This window comes from Natrix helvetica (assembly GCF_964273705.1).
Source record: "Natrix helvetica genome assembly, chromosome: 4".
NCBI classification, from domain to species: Eukaryota; Metazoa; Chordata; class Lepidosauria; order Squamata; family Natricidae; genus Natrix; species Natrix helvetica.
In genome coordinates, this window is record NC_138550.1 from 100,704,132 (window position 1) to 100,724,223 (window position 20,092).

The 20,092-nt window shown below is 39.3% G+C and overlaps 1 protein-coding gene across 1 annotated transcript; it reads right to left on the reverse strand.

The window, feature by feature from the left end:
- Nucleotides 1–1,480: 1,480 nt before the first annotated feature.
- Nucleotides 1,481–14,596, reverse strand: STMND1 (stathmin domain containing 1). The gene is given in 7 exon segments (XM_081950939.1): nucleotides 1,481–1,787; nucleotides 1,790–1,842; nucleotides 1,844–1,944; nucleotides 3,127–3,234; nucleotides 10,356–10,489; nucleotides 11,657–11,807; nucleotides 14,463–14,596. Coding segments are annotated over 7 exon segments (708 nt in total). The 5' UTR covers nucleotides 14,544–14,596; the 3' UTR covers nucleotides 1,481–1,707.
- Nucleotides 14,597–20,092: the final 5,496 nt, after the last annotated feature.

Here is a 20,092-nt window from a genome sequence, read left to right on the forward strand (position 1 = left end):
AAAATCACAGGAAGTGGTGAGGAAGGAAGAACTCCTAAAAGAAAAGGCACACATTGATGGCTTGGTCAACAGAAAAACCAGCCAGGGAGATTTACATTCCCTATATGGAATGCAGGTTGTGTGGTGGACAATAGTGCCAACTGAATACCAGCCAGTCTCATTGATAGAAGATATTCACATGTTTGCTATTTGTATATATTTGTGATACTGGTAATATTGGAAGAATGCAAATATTAACTGTTCTGTAGGGAGAACGAGGCAGACAGGAACTGAGGCAAGGCAGGTTGAAGCTAACACAACCTTTATTAACAGTATAACACGGCAAAATGTAAGGCAAACCTCGACCCAGCAAACAGCAACATTTGACAGCTGACAGCCCCTTTTATACTAGAGCAGTGATGGCGAACCTATGGCAGGTGTGCCACAGGTGGCACATGGAGCCATTTGTCAGGGCACCCCAGGCTCCAGAGGCCCTCCGGAGGCTTCAGGGACCATCCAGAGGCTTCCCTGAAGCCTTCGGAACGCTTAAAACGACCCTCCGAGCAAACCGGAAGTGACTTCCGGTTTGGTCAGAGGGTCGTTTTAAGCGTTCCGAAGGCTTCAGGGACTGTGCGGAGGCTTCCCTGATGCCTTCGGAGCACTCAAAACGACCCTCCGAGCAAACCGGAAGTGACTTCCAGTTTGCTCGGAGGGTCGTTTTAAGCGTTCCGAAGGCTTCAGGGAAGCCTCCGGATGATCCCTGAAGCCTCCGGAGGGCCTCTGGGGGGGCGGGGGAGGCTCTTTTCACCCTCCCCAGGCTCCTATAAAGCCTCTGGAGCCTGGGGAGGGCGAAAAAAGCATGTAAAAAGGGGGGGGTTGCGCCTGTTGTGCGCGCATTGCATTATGGGTGCGGCATGCCCACACACGACCCCCCTGCGCTCCCCCCACTTGTGGCACGCGAGCCAAAAAAGGTTCGCCATCGCTGTACTAGAGCTGTCAGACGCTGAACCAATAGAATGGCTGCATTCTCCCGCCAGCTGGCTGCTTGCATCTCAACCAATCAAGGGCCGGCAATGATAGTCAATGACATCATAGCCTCGAGGACTTAACCTTAACTTAGTCCAAAGATCACACATACACAGATGAAGCACAATATACATAATTTTAAAGCAACGAGCACTCATCATATAGCAAAGGTTTATACATAAATTTATCTGATTTTATTTTTCAGCTTTTCCAATTTAAATACCTCTGATAGCAGCACTAGGAAGAAAAAGATTTTCTTGTCCCCTTCAAATCAGCCATAAAGAAAGCAATTGTAAAATTTGGAGGAATGGCATCATTTCTTTTAATAAGATGTCACAAGAGCATTTATTTATTTATTTATTTATTTATTTATTTATTATTTATTTATTTATTTATTTATTTATTTATTTATTTATTTATTTATTTATTTATTTATTTATTATTTATTTATTCATTTATTCATTCATTCATTCATTCATTCATTCATTCATTCATTCATTCATTCATTTATGCTAAGCCAGAGTTCCATGGGCAAGGATGAATTTTCATGGCATTTTGGGGGGCTTTTGGTTGAGATTTGAGAAAGCAGATCTCAGAAAGCAGAAGAATCGACATATTTCAGAGTCCAGCAGCTTTTATTGGTAGCAATACTATTAAATTAAATTTGTTAGATATTAAAATGTTTGATATAAATGTTGGTGATTAGAATACTCCATCAATTGTATTGTAAGTTATGTCGGACTCAATCATTGTAAAATCCTCAAAACCATTGTTTATATTGCCAGTTCTTCCTTCTCTGACCAAGTTTCTGTCCTCACACTTAAAGGTGGCAATTGTTGTTGTAATTATAGAACTTCCTATCTGTACTCCCCTTTCAGGAGGAATTATTGGTGATGATCTATCAGTCAGCAATTCTTTTTTCAGTTGCTCTTCTCTTGTCTAAAAAGAGACAAGTCTTTAGACAGACTAGACAACACTTTTTTGAACGCTGAACAGACACTTGTGCACATGCATACACACACACACACACACACACACACACAACTATTCCTAATTAAGAAATTACTAATATGGATGGAGCCAACCTTTGAGAATATGTAGCGGAATTACATAGAAAGAGCCTAACTTGATCTCCATCTATCAATTTATTTTAATCTAATTAAATTATTTCTACATAGCTTTCTTTTCTGAAGATTTATAGCCAAATCAACAGTAAAATATACAACCAACAAAATTTTAAAACAATATGAAATAATCTTAGATTAGCAACTAAAGCATAAATGAAAATGCAGAGAAAGTGTTCTTCCAATATTGATACCAGGACAGCCTGGCTGAATATTTTAAATAGGAGCCTTAAAATTGTAATTGGAAACACCTCCGGAATTTCAGAGACAAAAGCATTCTGAATCATGAAGCATCTCCTAGATGGCATTCAGAAGTTTTGATCTTAGTGATTGTCTGGGTATGCCAGTCCCAAGTTATTTAAGGTCTTGTATGTTAAAATCAAAATGTTGAGCTTGACTTGGTAACCGACACTCTATGCAGTTGTTTGACTCGCAAAAAGCATCCTCAAGCCCCAGTCGACAACCTGGCTCTCACATTCTGCACTGGCTGTGGGTCAGAGATGGCGAACTGATAGTGGTAGTGGCAGGAGGCTCCACCCACCCGCCCAGACGTCATCATGGACGCTCTTCGCATTCCGAACCGGTAGTAAAGCATTTCATGCCTGCTATAGGTGCAGTCTCATCAGAGCAAGTCAACTCCCCCTTCCTGAAACTGGGGCCTACCCAGTCCAAAATCATCTGGCTTATTGAAAATCATTCCCAGTTTATTGCCCTCCTCTACTGATCACTGCGTCCAGGCACTGGTTCGGAACATGCACATATTCTTCTGATTCGGATGTTATGCAGAAGTTGAGCTGAGTCACCTTTCTATTGGGAACACTCAGTTCTATGATCTTTGGTAAACAAACCTGGGGATGTATTTCACAACATTCTATAATATATTTCCTGAGGTTTAGGACAGTCTAGGGCCTTCTCTATTTAATGTATCCTTGATTACCAGTTATGGAAATATGAATATAAAGTGGGGTAGGTTAACATGTGGGGTATTTTTTTTTACCTTATTTTCAGAGTCTTCTGTTGATAAAGCATGCAATTTCTTCTGTTTAAATTCAAGCTTTTCCAGTTTGGCAGGTGGTTTTTGTAGTGTCTTTTCTGCAGGGATCAGCTGTGGAAATACAAGATAATCTATGAAGGGGATATTGTATTTTTGAAAGAAAACAAGCCGTTCTACTCTATATATTTACATGAAAATACAAATCATGAAATGTAATTGTTAACATCATGTAATTGTTAACATCATAAATGTAAGACATTGGGAAATAAAACATAGGATATAGAAACTACTCAGTGATATTTACGAAGGTTGAATAAAAAGTAACACCATTACTTACATAACTTTAACTTAAATAGGGATATTTTCATACATGAACCAGGAAAATAATTCCTGAGATGACCTCTTTTGTTACCTCTATTTATTTCTCCACATAATCATCGTTATTTGCTACTTTGTTCTTTAACCAGGTCCTGACAGTCCTTTCCACCTCTTCATGTTAATCAAATAGATACCTATTAAGGCTTTACTTCAGTTTTGGGAAAAGGTGGAAGTTGCATGACATTAAACTGGATGGAGCATTAGGTAGTGTAAGAAAATAAGATTCAGCTTTGCAATGGCCTCCTGGGTAGCTCAAGAGGTGTGAGGTCTTTCACCTATCCTTCAGAGCTCTGCTTAATTGTTTTAAATAACAATAGCAATAGCACTTAGACTTATATACCACTTCACAGTGCTTTACAGCCCTCTCTAAGCAGTTTACAGAGTCAGCATATTTCCTCCCACAATCTTGGGCCTCATTTTAGCCACCTCAGAAGGATGGAAGTCTGAGTCAACCTTTGAGCCTGGTGAGATTTGATCTGCCAAATTGCAGGCAGCTGGCAGTCAGAAGAAGGAGCCTGCAGTACTGCACTCTAACCACTGCACCATTGTGGCTCATTTTTGAATTTTGATTCCCCCCCCCCCATTTTTGACTATTACAGCATAGTGGTCTGAGTTGATAGTGCTGCTGGTTTCTAGGAAATCCATGTGAATAACATCATCTGCATTCCAAAAAACGGTAACCTTGAATCTTCGGTTTTCTGATTTTTTTCCTCCGGTCTGATTTTTGTGATGATGTTGCATAGACTGATGCTTCATTTTGGGATCATAATGATTATGTTTCATAGGCTGGCACAATGCTATGAAGAAATTTCTCACTTTCCTTCTGATAGCATGACAGTTGCTGGCAAATTCCAGTTCTTGAACATTTCCTTTCAGCTGTTGGCATGCAAGGAACCTATTTAGCACAATCCTTTTCAATTCAATTCAATCTTTATTACTGTCACATACCAGCATTGTCCTTTTGATATTGAGGTCATGCAATCTGCACATTCCTGTAAAATGCCAAGCTTGACAGCAGTTCCCTTTCCATAACCTACCTATTGTCCTTAATTAGTTTATCAAACTTTTTTTAATGAATTCTGTTAAGTTGCAATCATATGCCATCCACTTATCCTTAATCATACAAATCAGCTCTTCTCTGTTCACTATCTCTATATTTTCTTGGCTCAATGACACCACAGTATTCACATCAACACAGTCATCACTATAAACAATCTGCATTAATGGTGAATTTCAATTGGAGAGACTCTTCAGCAGTAAACATTGAATCATGGCATGTTGCTTAAAGCACAGTGACTAATATTCACTGCAGAGTTCCATTTTGTGAGCAAAAGCATCACGACATTTTTCTCATAGCAACTTCCTGACAACTGAAATGAAAGAACAGATGCTGGACAACACCTCGGAGCACATTGTACTGCCATCTGTTGGTGACTTTACAACACTAGAGGCATTACTTTTCATTCATATCATAATTTGTAGTTTTACAACTATGAATGTACATCTGGGTTTAAAATTTATTATGCTCTAAAAAGTGATTATGGCTAACATTTGAGCTTCTGATACAGCTCAACAGTGTCATTTTGAATGACTAGTAAATTAATGTCGTGACAGAAAAATCTGTATTCTCACCTTTAATTTCCAGATACACATTCTAAACAAGCCCGTTTGTGCAATATTTTACATTTGGATTTAGTCATTTTATATTTCAAGCATGGATCATTGAAAAGTTGAGGACAAAAGTGAATAATTTTCTGATTTTCTGAACCAGCCCACAAAAGTCAGTGAATATCAAGTTATTGGACAAAACTACTGTATGCTTTTTTCTAAGTTGTTATTTTTATTGTTTAAGTATTTTGTTAACAAAATCTAATCAGAATATAAAATAGTTTGCAGAACAATAAACTACATCAAAGTCTAACTTCTTATTCCAGTTGATAACAAGGTTCTAGCTAAGCCAGACTTGCATTATTAGATAGGCATGTGAACGCTTCTGTTTTTTCTTCCTATTTCATATTTGCATAAATAAACCTTTGTTTATGCCTCAGTATTTGTATTTATTTTAAGAAGGTTTTTTTTCACTAACATCTTCCTATAACTGCATACTTCTCTCAGGATTTTGCAAGGATTGTTTCTATTCTAGTTCAATCCTCTGCATCATAATTTGGGGAGAGGAGTTAAGGATGTCTAAACAATAACATTTAGAAATAAAATGGAAAACATACTGCTTTAATAGAGACACAAACTTATTGGTCTTATTGACTCAATATGATGCTTGTTGATTGCACGGCGATAGTTAATAGCTCTGTTTTCTTTCACATCATTGTAAACCCTGATACAATCATGAGGAAATTTTATTTCATTTGTGGTACAGCAAAATATTGTTATGGTATGGATGCTTGCATTTGTTATATCAATTAAAATTCATTGCAAATTGGTTTACATATATGTTTATTGCAGCATTAGTTCCATGTACCGAGCATCTAAAAGTCTTATATAGTAGCTGGTTAAATAATGATGGAGTGTGATGTTACTATTCTAGCTCTACCCTTTGATATCTGTGTTGGGACATTGCCTTCAAGCATGAAATTATGTACCTCAGGAGGATTGCAACACAGATTTTATCTTTTTGCAGCCTTTCACAAATACCTATGATTTGAAATGCAATTTCAGCAGTGGTGGGATTCAAACTTTTTACTACTGGTTCTGTGGGCATGGCTTGGTGGGCGTGGCATGGCTTGGTGGGTGTGGAAGTTCATTTTTGAACTTCCCTGAGATTGGTGATTGGAACTGTTTTCTACAAGGGGGGAGTCAGAGAGACAAAGGAAGGGGCCCTTTAACTCCATTTCTTTTGAACTTTCCTGAGGCTGGTGATTGGAGCTGCTGGCTACAAAGGGGGAGTCAGAGAGACAAAGAGGACTAGGTAGTAGCCCACGCACCTAACGGCATGCGAATCATATATCTATAAACCAAAATAGCAACAATACATTCTGGATTAGTGCTCTTGAGATTGTGATTTTATTTTATTTCAAAATGACTGGCTTAGTTCAATGCTGTTTTGCACCTGTCTTTCGCAGTACTCTTTTCAACTTTGGATACTATACCTGTTGTAAACAAATTACTAGACAGATTACTGGCTTAGTTCAATGCTGTTTTGCACCTGTCTTTCGCAGTACTCTTTTCAACTTTGGATACTATACCTGTTGTAAACAAATTACTAGACAGATTACCTATCTAGAATCTCTAATCTGTGCTCTCCAAGCAGAAATTAGGTGCCCAATTCGGCCATTCCACACTATGGAGATGCCACGCTATCAGCCCCCTCTACCGCAAAGATCCTGCAGGAGAAGAGCAGTCTGGACAACCATGGGATCTGGCAGGGTGAGAGCTGTGAACCATAAACACAAAGCTTTTGCTGTGACCCAGCATAACAGATATAGCGCCCTTGCTGACCTTAATGGGGACACTAAAGAGACAGGTCAAGGTAGTTGCGATAATGATGATTCAAATAAGCAGGGGATCATGGTCCAAAATGAAGAACTTTCTTTGGAAAGGCGAAATGGGGACCCAGGTATCACACATCAGTCGCACAAGAAGATCAGGGTATGCAAAAAGAGAAGTCACCACCTGGTTGGTGATTCAATCGTAAGGGATGTAAGTTTAGGAAAGGATATGGAGGTTTTAAAAGAGGTCAGATGTCTGCCAGGTGCTACTGCTAGGAGGCAAGAGGCATATTCTTAAGATAGTCAAGAATGCAAGTAAGCACTGTGACGTTGATGCTATTATACAGCTTGGCACAAATGATCTGTCCCAAAAAGATGTACTTTCTGTGAAGAATGATTTCCAGAGCTTAGATATGAACTTAGTAGTGTAGGTTGTAGGCTTATCTTTTCAGAGGTTTTACCAGTATATAAGGAACAAAAAGGGAAGGGCCAGCGTGTAGCAGAGTTTAATGTGTGGCTAAAGGAGTGGTGTTAAAAGGGAAGGCTTTGGTTTTATTAGTTATGATGCCTGCAGCTGGTCCAATTAAATACTGTACAAAAGAGATGGTTTCCACCCATCCAAGAAAGACATATCAGCCTGACCTCAATACCAGGAAAGATTCTGGAAAAGATAATCAAGCAACAAATTAGTGATCACCTAGAAGTAAACAAAGTAATAGCCAAAAGCCAACATGGGTTTGTCAAAAACAGATCATGCCAGACTAATCTTATTGTATTCTTTGACAAAGTGACAAAATTAGTGGACCAGAGGAATGCCGTCGATATAGTTTACTTGGATTTCAGTAAGGCATTTGATAAGGTAGACCATAACCTACTACTAGATAAAGTAGAAGAATGTGGGTTGGACAGCATCACCACCAGATGGATTCATAACTGGCTGACCAACCACACTCAAAGTGTAGTCCTCAATGGAACTGCATCTACATGGAGGAAGTATGCAGTGGAGTACCCCAAGGCTCTGTTTTAGGCCCAGTACTCTTCAACATCTTCATCAATGATTTGGATGAGGGAATAAATGGGAAACTCATCAAATTTTCAGATGACACCAAGCTGGCAGGAATAGCCAACACTCCAGAAGACAGGCTTAAGATACAGAAGGATCTTGACAAACTTGAACATTGGGCACTATCTAATAAAATGAAATTCAATGGTGAAAAGAGTAAGGTTCTACATTTAGGCAAGAAAAATAAAATGCACAGGTACAGAGGGATCTTGGAATCCTAGTGGACAACCATTTAAATATGAGTCAGCAGTGTGCAGCAGCTGCCAAAAAAGCCAACACAGTTCTAGGCTACATAAACAGAGGGATAGAATCAAGATCACGTGAAGTGTTAATACCACTTTATAATGCCTTGGTAAGGCCACAGTTGGAATACTGCATTCAGTTTTGGTCGCCATGATGTAGAAAAGACGTGGAGACTCTAGAAAGAGTGCAGAGAAGAGCAACAAAGATGATTAGGGGACTGGAGACTAAAACATATGAAGAACGGTTGCAGGAACTGGATATGTCTTGTTTAATAGAAAGAAGGACTAGGGGAGACATGACAGCAGTGTTCCAATATCTCAGGAGTTGCCACAAAGAAAGGGAGTCAAACTATTCTCCAAGGCACCTGAGGGTAGAACAAGAAGCAATGGGTGGAAACTAATCAAGGAGAGAAGCAACTTAGAACTGAGGAGAAATTTCCTGACAATTAGAACAATTAATCAGTGGAACAGCTTGCCTCCAGAAGTTGTGAATGCCCCAACACTGGAAGTCTTTAAGAAGATGTTGGATAGCCATTTGTCTGGAACGGTATAGGGATTCCTGCCTAGGCAGGGGGTTGGACTAGAAGACCTCCAAGGTCCCTTCTAACTCTGCTATTGTATTGTATTGCATGGCTTGATGGGCATGGCAGATGAAGGATACTATAAAATCCCCATTTTCTCCAGATCAGCTGGGACTCAGGAGGCAGAGAATAGATGAGGGCGGGGTCAGTCAAAGGTGGTATTTACTGGTTCTCCAAACTGCTCAACATTTCTGCTACTGGTTCTCCAGAACTGGTCAGAACCAGCTGAATATCACCTCTGAATTTTAGACTTTGCTCACAAGGTGTTTTTTTTTAAATCTTGTAATGACCAAACCAGCATTATCATTTTTATCATGGCTTTGTATTTTTGTTGTTGTTGTTGTTGGCATTTGACCTTTTTGAAAGTTGAAGCATATTTTAAAAATAGATATATCAGAATTTGATTCAGAATAAACATCTGTAAGATTGGCCATTAGTGTAGCAAGATTGAGTACATTCATGTAAGCGATTACCAGAAGCTAATCATGCTTTTTGTAAGTCAGGTATCAATTTCATTAAAAAGCCACTGAACGAGATTTTCTCTGGTACCATGCTCTCTCTTCTAATTCTTCAGCATGTTTGCAAGAAGAAGGTTAGATTGTTTACTTTCTATTTAGAATGTTTAGTTTCTATTTTTCTCTTTGTGTGCAGTTTAATTCCAGCACACAGAGTCAATCTTGCCTGTGTGTGCTTATTTGAAATAGACCAACTTCAGACTAGGGTTTATGAAGCTAGTTTGTTTCAACAAATAGTAATTAAAATCAATGTGATTTTAGTGATTCATATTCAAGTAGTACACTATTCTACATATTAGTCAGCTAATTCCCAGTCTCAGGAAATGAATTTATAGGAGATTTATGGTTAGAACCAGCATGAAGTAGGCTGGAAGAACTTCATAAAGGTTTCTCCTGTCCAGTTGTGTCTGACTCTAGGGGGCAGTGCTCATCTATGTTTCTTGGCTGAGAGAGCCAGTGTTGTCCAAAGATTCTTTCATGGTCATGTGGCCAGCATGTCTATACACTATGCCACACAGAACATTGTTTTGTCTCCATCAAAGTGGTACCTTATCTACTTGCATTTGAATGCTTTTGAACTGCTAGGTGAGCGGGAGTTGGAGTAAGAATGGGCGCTTACCCCGTCATGCATACTTGGGTCTTGAACTGCCAACCTCCTGGTTGACAAGCCCAGCGTCTTAACCACTACACCACCATGCCCCCAGCATGCTAGTAATTCAGGCGTACTTCTTCTGTTTGCTTATATGTACTTTTGCCTATTTTTGGCATGGAATTGAAAGTCTGCAAACTTCCAAGGAACTGTATTTTTAAGAGGGGAAACATGTTTGATCACAAAACTGTTTTGGGAAGAGTTTCAAATGAAAAGAGCAACTGGGAAGAAGTGGAACCTTCAGAAAAACATCAATTCTCACACCTAGAAGAAAGATTCATTTCTGAATTAATTCATAGGTTACATGCAAAACATCATCTCAAACCTAAAATATACCAAGATAGTTTTGAAGAACCCTTACCATGGTGTCATCTGTAGTTCTGTTTTTAGTGGTTGGACATGAAGTCTTGATTATTCCTTGCATCCGAAGTTCTTCCAAAATGTCTGATGATGTCTGTCTTTCTGTTTCTAGCTTGCTAAGTGATTTAATGGCACCTAAATATTTTGAATTATTTTTAAGTGGAGGGAGAGAATGATTAATCAGCTTGGGTTTTTTTTTGTTTTTGTATTTTCAATCACTCAAATTAATGAAAAGAATATTAACTCATTTTCGCTTAGAGTGTTTGAATGCATGGGGGAATGAGTTAGCAAAAGAAAGAAAAAAAGTATAGATTACAATACTCTTGGGAATAAACTGTTTTTCTTCACATCAATCTCAAAATAACCTTAAAATTTATTTTGAGTTCATTTTTTAAAAATGTTTCATCATAACCTTTCTCCCCATTAATTCAGATAATTTGGATTTTTAATTGCTACAGTTTTATTGCCCTTTCATCCCACTCCCACATATATGTAAATGTCGCATGGTTCTTAATTTTATTTACTCTTTCTATTAGTAAAACTAACTAGCAAATGAAACTTTCAAGCCAACCCAAACACTCTTGTGTACATGTATGTAATTAAACAGTATCATTCACATTGCCCAGTTGTAGTTTTTCTGCGTTTGTTTTTGCTTAATCTTCTTATACATTCCTAATGCTCAGTGGTTAGAATGCAGTATTGCAGGCTAATTCTGCCAACTGCCAACAGTTCGATCCTCATCAGTTCAAGATTGACTCAGCCTTCCATCCTTCTGAGGTTGGTAAAATGAGAACCCAGATTGTTGTGGTCCAATATACTGACTCTGTAACCCGCTTCGAGGGGGCTGTAAAGCACGGTAAAGTGATATATAAGTCTGTTCTATTGCTATTCTATGTATTGCCATTTGTGCACCTATAGCTCACCAGCAATACTGATAGCTTGGTAATCTAACAATTTCAAATGGTCAGCTGGTATAACCTACCAATCACTCTACCCAAGAGCATCCCTTTCCATGCCCATCTCAGGAATTATGCTGGAATGCCTGCCAATGTGTATCTGTGGAACAGATTTTAATATGCAAAGACATTGAAGGAAGGACAAAGATAGGACAGAAGCCCAGGTGTAGATCTATGACAGCTGGGCATGCATTTTACTTCCTACAGTATGTCACAAGGCCTCATCTATGAATTATGCAAATCATGCAAGAAACACTCAATACAGCTATACATCAGAATGATGGTTCTTGAATAAGTAATTCTTCTTCCTATGTAACTCTCCTCTTCTATAATTTATAACACGCACCCATATGTTGACTTTTGCTTTGTTCTTTAATGGACTGGGCTCCCTTCTTTCCATCTTCTGGCAAGCCTCTTCCACAGGAATCATCTGCAGCTGCTGACCCACCTTGGGAGATGAGGCTATCTGTGCCAAGAAATATTTTCTCTCTTCCAGCCTAAAAAAATAAATTACAGCATTCTTTATGCATATACAATATTTGATGTGTTTGTGTGTGCCTGCATGCATGCTTGTGGGAGTGTTGGCTAAGAGATTGGGCGAGATGATTGACTGCTGACTTCCCTAACTTGATTTTTTCCATATCTGTTGGGACACAATTTGCTTCTGTGAAGAGATGATGCCTGTCCTTTAAGCTCTGTGCTGGCTTCTAATCATCTGTTGCCCAGAAAGCCCCTAATGGTTTGGCTCCATAAAATAGATAGCAACTCCGTCTTCCAGACAGAATTGGCTCAGGCAATTTGATTGTTCTGGATATGTTCAGAGATATATCTACTTTGGAAGTAGCCCACGTTGAAATGTATATAGCACAGTCACACAACAGAACAGGGAAAGTTTTATGACATTTTGTATGATGTCATAAACTGTTTTATGATGACTTTTGATGTCATAAAATGTTTTATAAAGTCTGCCAAATTTCAATTCCTTGAGAGTCCTGTGTCCTTGACCTTGGACACTTTCTGTAAGTCAGTTCATTTGATGTACTTTGGTTCAAATATTGTTGCCCTGTGATGCACTTTTTATGATGCACTTTTTCTGCCAGTTTAAGGGTATGGGAAAGAGATTTTTAGTAGTCTATAGATTATCTTGCCCCATTCAGTGTTTTATGGTAGTAGAGGATTAAGACAGATCCACTATAATTTTCATTTTTTCCCCATTCAAAAAATCTATTAAGGAGAAAAAGGTGCAATAGTTATATTTTGGGGATATCAGTAAGAGAGTTTTTTCAGAAGAAACATGAAGACTGAATTCAGAATAATTAGCCAAGACTGAACAAGAATTACTACTTTATTCTAGTGTTCATTTTCATAAACACAATTTTCATATGCCAATTCCTACAATACTGTATAAGAATATAGTGTCTAGAATCTAGATTGTAGTGGTGCTTAACGGCCTAGAATATCCTTTAGTTATAGGAGTAGGATAACCACTAGATAGGGAAAGGAGATAATAAAACAATTCCTAAGGAATAATAATATGGGTAGGACTCAATAGGTGAATAAAAGTGCCAACTCCATTCTAAATATGTGGGTGACTTTGCTATCAACAACAATAACAATAACAACAACAACAGTAGTAGTAATAGTAGCAGTAGTAGTAATAGAGTTTGAAGAAGCAGGATAGAAAGTATATTGGTGCTTTTGAAATTTGGTGTTGGACAAAACTCCTGAGAATACCATGAATAGCCAAGAAAACAAGCAAATGGGTCACCCCAGAATTCTCACTCAAGACACAAATGACCAGGACTCAAATGATCCTCTTTTAGACACATTATGCAAATAACTAGCTCTCTGGAGAAACCTCTGCTGGTAAAGATGGAAGGAAAGAGGAGAGCATTCCCAACAGCAAGGTGGATGGACTCAGTTGCAATGGTGATGAGTGTGCAATACTGTAAAACCTTTTAGTTGAATTCATTGGTTTGGAAGTTACCTGGGAAACATATCTATCTATCTATCTATCTATCTATCTATCTATCTATCTATCTATCTATCTATCTATCTATCTATCTATCTATCTATCCATCCATCCATCCATCCATCCATCCATCCATCCATCCATCTATCTATCTATCTATCTATCTATCTATCTATCTATCTATCTATCTAATTTAGATACTGCCCATCTCACTCTCAGAGTAACTCTGGGCACTTTATACCTAAAAGCATTAAAAAAAAACCATATAAAGATACAGCAAAAGGTAAATGTAAAGGAGACCTTGCATATTTTACTCCACTGGTTGCTGCTGACTGTACGGGGGCAGTGCCCATCTCCATTTCAAGGTCATTGAGCCAGCACTGTCTGAAGACATTTCCGTGGTCATGGCCCCAGCATGACATCACAGAGCATTGTTACCTTCCTACTGAAGTGGTGCCTATTTATCTACTCACATTTGTATGCTTTCGAACTGCTAGGTTAGCAGGAGCTGGGGAAAGGATGGGAGCTCACCCCACAGTGTGCAGTTCAGGTCTTGAACCTGGACTGCTGGTTTTCCAGCCGACAAGCCCAGTGTCTTAACCTCTGAGCCACTGCCCTGTAAACATATAGTATATCAGTAAAATGGGAGCCAACTAAAAACAAAGATAGCATAAATTAAAAGCTAAAAGGCAGTGGGAGTACCTTCAGAGTGCTAAACATCCCCCAGGTTGCAGGCTATACTGTGAGCCCCACACAAGTTGGCTTAGCCAGGGCTTCACACCCTTCTGAAAAGTGAGGTGAGTGGGGCCTGACTTATTTCTGGGGAGAGACTATTCTGAAGAAGGCAATGACAGAGAAGGCTCTCTTACTGGACTCCACCAATCAATTTTTTTAACCAATAGAATCTGTAACATACTTTCACGGTCTGATCGAGTGTGACAGGTCAATGTGAAGGGGATGCAATTGGTTGTTCTGATTAGAAATCAGGTGCTAGAAGGACACAGTTTTGCAGCGTGCTATTTGTCTTCATTGCGCCCCATAAGTATATAAATAAACAAAATGGACATTGCAATCTTGTCTCCTATACTCCAGTTACCTCCAATGTAAAGGAAAGTAAATATCAGCCTTTAGAACAATTCATGAATAGTGGAAGCAGACAGAAGATTTCAGAGTGCCTTACCTGGATTGGCGTTTCTCTGCCCTGATGCTGATTTTGGGATTCTGGTTTCTTGATAATTGCTTGGCTGGAAGTGCAGCCCATGGTTAAAACAAGATTTAGAAGTAGACCAAGTAGTTCTGCCCTCTGGCTTTCTGGAAAACGGTGCGAGCACTTCAACATTGCTATGAACCTAAGCTGTTGCTATGGTCTGTTGCTACAATAAATCAGACTCAGAAAGTCTTTTGTCTATGGCCTAATCCTGCAAGTGCTCAGCATCTACCTACAATACAGGACCTTGCTTAAACATGCAGAGTTTGGCCTTATGTGGTCAGTAGAATAAAGTTCCCAGATCTTGGTGGATTATGCAAGAGTGCTCCCAAATACCATTAAGGAGAGAAAAACACACGTTTATGTAGTCTTTTCTCTAGTATCAGTCAGAATCCAGATATTTCCCTTGGCAATAAAAGAAAACAAAAACATAGGGAAAACGCTCAAATTAATGGGGGGAAATGTTGCAGTTCAGTTCAGTCACTCTTTCTTTTTTACATTTATACTACATTCAAAGTCAGACACACCAGTAAAAAAGAGGATTAATTGGTGTAATAGAGAATCTTTTTGAATAAATTGTTCCAAGTTTAAGATGACATATGTTTGCCTGCTAATTGCTCTCCACAAAACAGGAAGCTTAAGTTTGTAAGTGGTCATTTGAAACATGGAGCTATAGTTAAGTATAGGAAATAAACTACTAGACATTGGTCAGGAAAATTATTGTTCTTAAACTTCGCTAAGGTTTATAGTTTACCCTTAATAATTATAATAAGGCCTAACAGGTGAGTTGAAATATGATCAATCAGTTTCTTTTGAGGTATGGACCATCCTCTTTCTGTTTTTTCAAAGCACATAAAAGAACATTAGGCTTTTGCTGTACATTCAGTTGTTCAAAATAACTTGGAGAAAAGTGTGGCCCAGTTTTCCCTACACAAAATATCCTATGTCAACCATCATTAACCAGGTATCCTCTAGATCAGGGGTGTCAAACTTGCATTGTCACGCCATCACGTAATGTATGTCAACTTTTTTTCTCTTTGCTAAAGTGGGGGTGGGCGTGTGATGATGTGTGTGATGAATCTGGCCCGCGGGACGTGAGTTTGACACCCCTGCTCTAGATATGTTGGTGGGTTTTTAAAAAAAATTTTTAGTCTCAGTACATTTAGAAACCTTTGGGTTAAACGTTATTACAATGTAATGCCTGAATTCCCCTGAAAGGAATGTATGTCCAGTAGGCAAATAACAAATAGGTTTTTGTTAAAATATTTGTATTACTGGTATATTTGCATTGATTTTTAAAGAAAAGTTTGGCTGCCAATTGTCTATTTTGTGTGGGTGTGTAGATGCTGGTGATTTATTGTTGTTAGCTGCTTTGAGTCATTTGAAATGGTTGGCCATCTAAAATAAATGAATAGATAGATAGAAGGATGGATGGACGGATGGATGGATGGAGAGAGACAGAGAATAAGAGATAGACATAGAGAGATAGAGAGATAGAGAGATAGAGATAGATAGAGAGAGAGAGAGAGAGAGAGAGAGAGAGAGAGAGAGAGAGAGAGAGGTAGGTAGGTAGGTAGGTAGGTAAATAAATAAATAAATTAATTAATAAATAGGTAGGTAGGTAGGTAGGTAGGTTAGATAGATGGATGGATGGACGGACAGATAGACAGATGGATAGGTAGACAGGTGATAGATAGATAGATGATAGATAGATAAATAGAAAAAGAAAAAAAAGAAAAAAGAAAAAATATCCCTTTTCTGACAATGGATAAATTATATTACCAACAATATATCAGAAGCTCCCATTGACAGCCAACTCATAATCCCAATGAGAGAACCATTGGATATCTCTTAATATTCAGTGCACAAAATTCTTGCCATGACAATCACCATTCATACATATATATTTCTGACAGTGTAAAATAGCAGCTAATAGATTTAGAGCTGAGGTTTCCCTGGGCCCTGCCTGCAAAAATGAAGTGGGCAGCCTTTCCCCAGCCAACGCAGGGCCATTGCCATTTGAGATAGCTACTCCAATACAAAGGCCAGCTATATGCGGTACTGAAAGGACACAAGGGGCAAACTGAACTTGCTCATAATTGGGCTGACCCACCCTATCAAGGACTGCACCCATTGCATACAGGATGAGGAAAAAGGATTGACATTAACACTATAATTCTACATCCAGAAGAGATAGTTGCAACTCACAATGCTTAATAAATGACAAGTTGGTTGGCTTGTGAAACATCAGTTGTAGCACACACTTTCTGAATTTCATAGACAATATCAGCAGGGAAATAATTTCAACTAATGCAGCAGCTATAAGCTGCTTGTTCCCATGGTAGATAGCAACACCTGCTGGCAAAGCATGATCGGTGGCATTCATTCAGAAGAACCCTTACTGCTTGCCAGCTCCCAAATTCCATCATAGAGAGACATCAGCTGCCTCTTCGCTTTGTATGGAAGGTCATTTCGAGGCTCCTGGCAGATGGTGCCAAATGGTGTGAAATGTGATCGTGACACTTTTTATCCAATCCTTTGACTTCCAAGGGCACTGCTCTTCTCTTCTTCAGCTGCCTTCAGCCATTGCGGTTTGTTATGCTGTTTGTAAATGAATCTGTTATTATTATTACTATTACTACTACTACTACTATTATTATTATACAATTGTATCACAGTGGCCAGTTGTTTCGCCGGATTTGGCATTGATTACTAGTTGGGCCCCACCCAGGGGCCTAGGACATCGTAACGTATTTTCGTAATATACGTGCGGATCCAAGCAGTGCAGCTTTTTGCATTTGACTGATGGTGATTTTGTCAAGTTTTAACTGTTTTAAATGTAATTCCAGTGCTTTTGGAGTAGCACCCAGTGTGCTGATTACCACTGGAATTACCACTGCTGGTTTGTGCCATAATCGTTGGATTTCATTTTTTAGGTCCTGGTATTTCGTGATTTTTTTCATGTTCCTTCTCGTTGACCCTGCTATCACCTGGTATTGCAATGTCTATGATTGTAACCTTATTTTTCTCAACCAGGGTGATGTCTGTTATGCGCCAGTATTTTGTCCGTTTGTATACGAAAATCCCATAGGATCTTGACCATCTCTATTATTATTGTTGTTGTTGTTGTTGTTGTTGTTGTTGTTGTTGTTATTGCTGATAATTCAATAATAAATATTTATAGCAGGAACAATATAATGTTCCAAGCACTACATATACATTTTAAATTCATTTTCGATATCATACACGTGTCTACGACTGTTATGATCTTGATTAACAACAAATAAATAACATATATGAATAAAACTTAAAAAGAGGGGAGAGGGTAGGGAAGGTTGGGAAATGTTTATCCCACAGATAAATTCTTTAAGTACATTTGGTGTGATTGCTTGTCTTCCTTGTTCCTTTGTTGAAAACAACTAGAGGTTTATGTGAATAATATGTTTCTATGTTTCTATGCTTTGCATTTATGCCTGGTTTTGCAAAGCATTTGTATTTCGTGGAATGACCTTTTAAATTGGTCAAAAATTATTTGAGTAATCGTTGCAAGTAGCTAAAAAATTCTAATCCCCTCAGCTAGCCAGAACAGTTTAAAAAAATCACCAATTTAAGAATGTATTTATTCCTTGTATTAATACCGTAAGGCCACCAACCTCTGTAAGAGAAATAGAGTAGACAATTCAATATAGATAGGCTTTCAAGTCATTGCATAAATCAATCAAGCTTCATTAAAATAATATGGCATTTACATCTGCAATAAAAAGATAACAATATTTGGAATGAACAATTGAATTGAGTTCATTTACAAGAACATTTACGTCACTACACTCTTGGCCACTTACCTCATATTTTGCAAAGGGCAAATGAGACTTGAGGCCTTTTCAGCCCCTTATAGGAACGAAATGCTGCAATTTATGTATACAGTTATATGTACATGTATATACAACCAGACAGATGTACACAGCATGAAGGGAAAGGTTCAAGCAATTTATTTTACTTCCCTTTTTTCTATTGCATGGTTTTGGGGAGTTTTTTTTGTTACTGCAGTGACTGTGAGAGCTCTGGAGCGTGATTGTGAAGTTTGAATCTGTTCTCAGAGATTTGACGTCATCAGGTTTGAAGATATTAATGAATTAACTTCAAATATTTTTTGGAGGGGAAATGAAAGCAATGGTAGGGTGAAACTGTCCTTAGATAACTCCACTGAGCCAAATGTCTAAGTATTTTATGAAGGGTAAAAACAAATCATCTGAAAGTCTCCTATGGTTGGGAGTAATAAAAATAAGTTATGGTCATTATAAAGACACTTTCAGGCTATCACATTAGCAAAGAAGGTACGACTTAGAAGCACAAACTACAATCACTTGTTTTTTTGTGGATACAAAGAGATTAATCTAGGCCAGTTATGGCGAACCTATGGCACGCGTGCCACAGGTGGCACGCGGAGCCATTTGTCAGGGCATGCGAGGTGCTGCCCTGTCAGCTGGCCAGCGCGCATGTGCGCGCTGGCCAGCTGAGTTCACCTTTTTAAAAGCCATTTTTCGCCCTCCCCAGGCTCCAGAGGCTTTATAGGAGCCTGGGGAGGGCGGAAAGAGCCTCCCCAGCCCCCCCGCCCGGAGGCCCTCCGGAGGCTTCAGGGACCATTCGGAGGCTTCCCTGACACCTTTGGAGCGCTTAAAATGACCCTCCGAGCAAAGCGGAAGTCACTTCCGGTTTGCTCGGAGGGTGGTTTTAAGCGTTCCGAAAGCTTCAGGGACCGTCCAGAGGCTTCCCTGACGCCTTCGGAGTGCTTAAAACGACCCTCCGAGTAAACCGGAAGTGAGCGCTTAAAACGACCCTCCGAGCAAACCGGTTTTAAGCGTTCCGAAGGCTTCAGGGAAGCCCCCGGACGTTCCCTGAAGCCTCCGGAGGGCCTCCAGGGGGGCGGGGGAGGCTCTTTTCGCCCTCCCCAGGCTCCTATAAAGCCTCTGGAGCCTGGGGAGGGCGAAAAAAGCATGTAAAAATGGGGGCGTCACGTGTTGTGTGCGCATGCACACGGGGGGGTCGTGAGTTGCATTATGGGTGCAGCACACCCACACATGACCCCCCTGCGCTCCCTCCCCCCTTGTGGCACGCGAGCCAAAAAAGGTTCACCATCGCTGATATAGGCAGACTCAGGTGTGGTCCCGGGCTAATCCTGTGCCATAAATCCTGGCCAGTCTTTTGTGCCCCATCTAGAGTACTTTAGCTGAGTGATGACAGACAAAAGGAAATCTGTAGACTGGCTGCTTTCTGTACAAGTTTGGTCCCATCCAATATCTAAAAATTATCAGGGCTATATCTGGCTTTATGTACAGCTCTGTACATTCCTTACAGAAAATAAAATACCAGCACTTGTCTTTGTAGCTCTTTCTCTTGTTCTACTATTCTGATCAACAAAAGTGAGCAGTATCTTAGTTGGATTCTGGATCCAATCTCTGAGAAGATAAGAGACACTGAAGGCTAAATTCATAGCTATAAAACATAAGCTGTATTATCATCACAGATACAATCATTTTTAGGCTGAAGTTGCACTGGGATTTACTGACAGATCCCTGAATGATTTGTAACAGAATAGCAAGCAT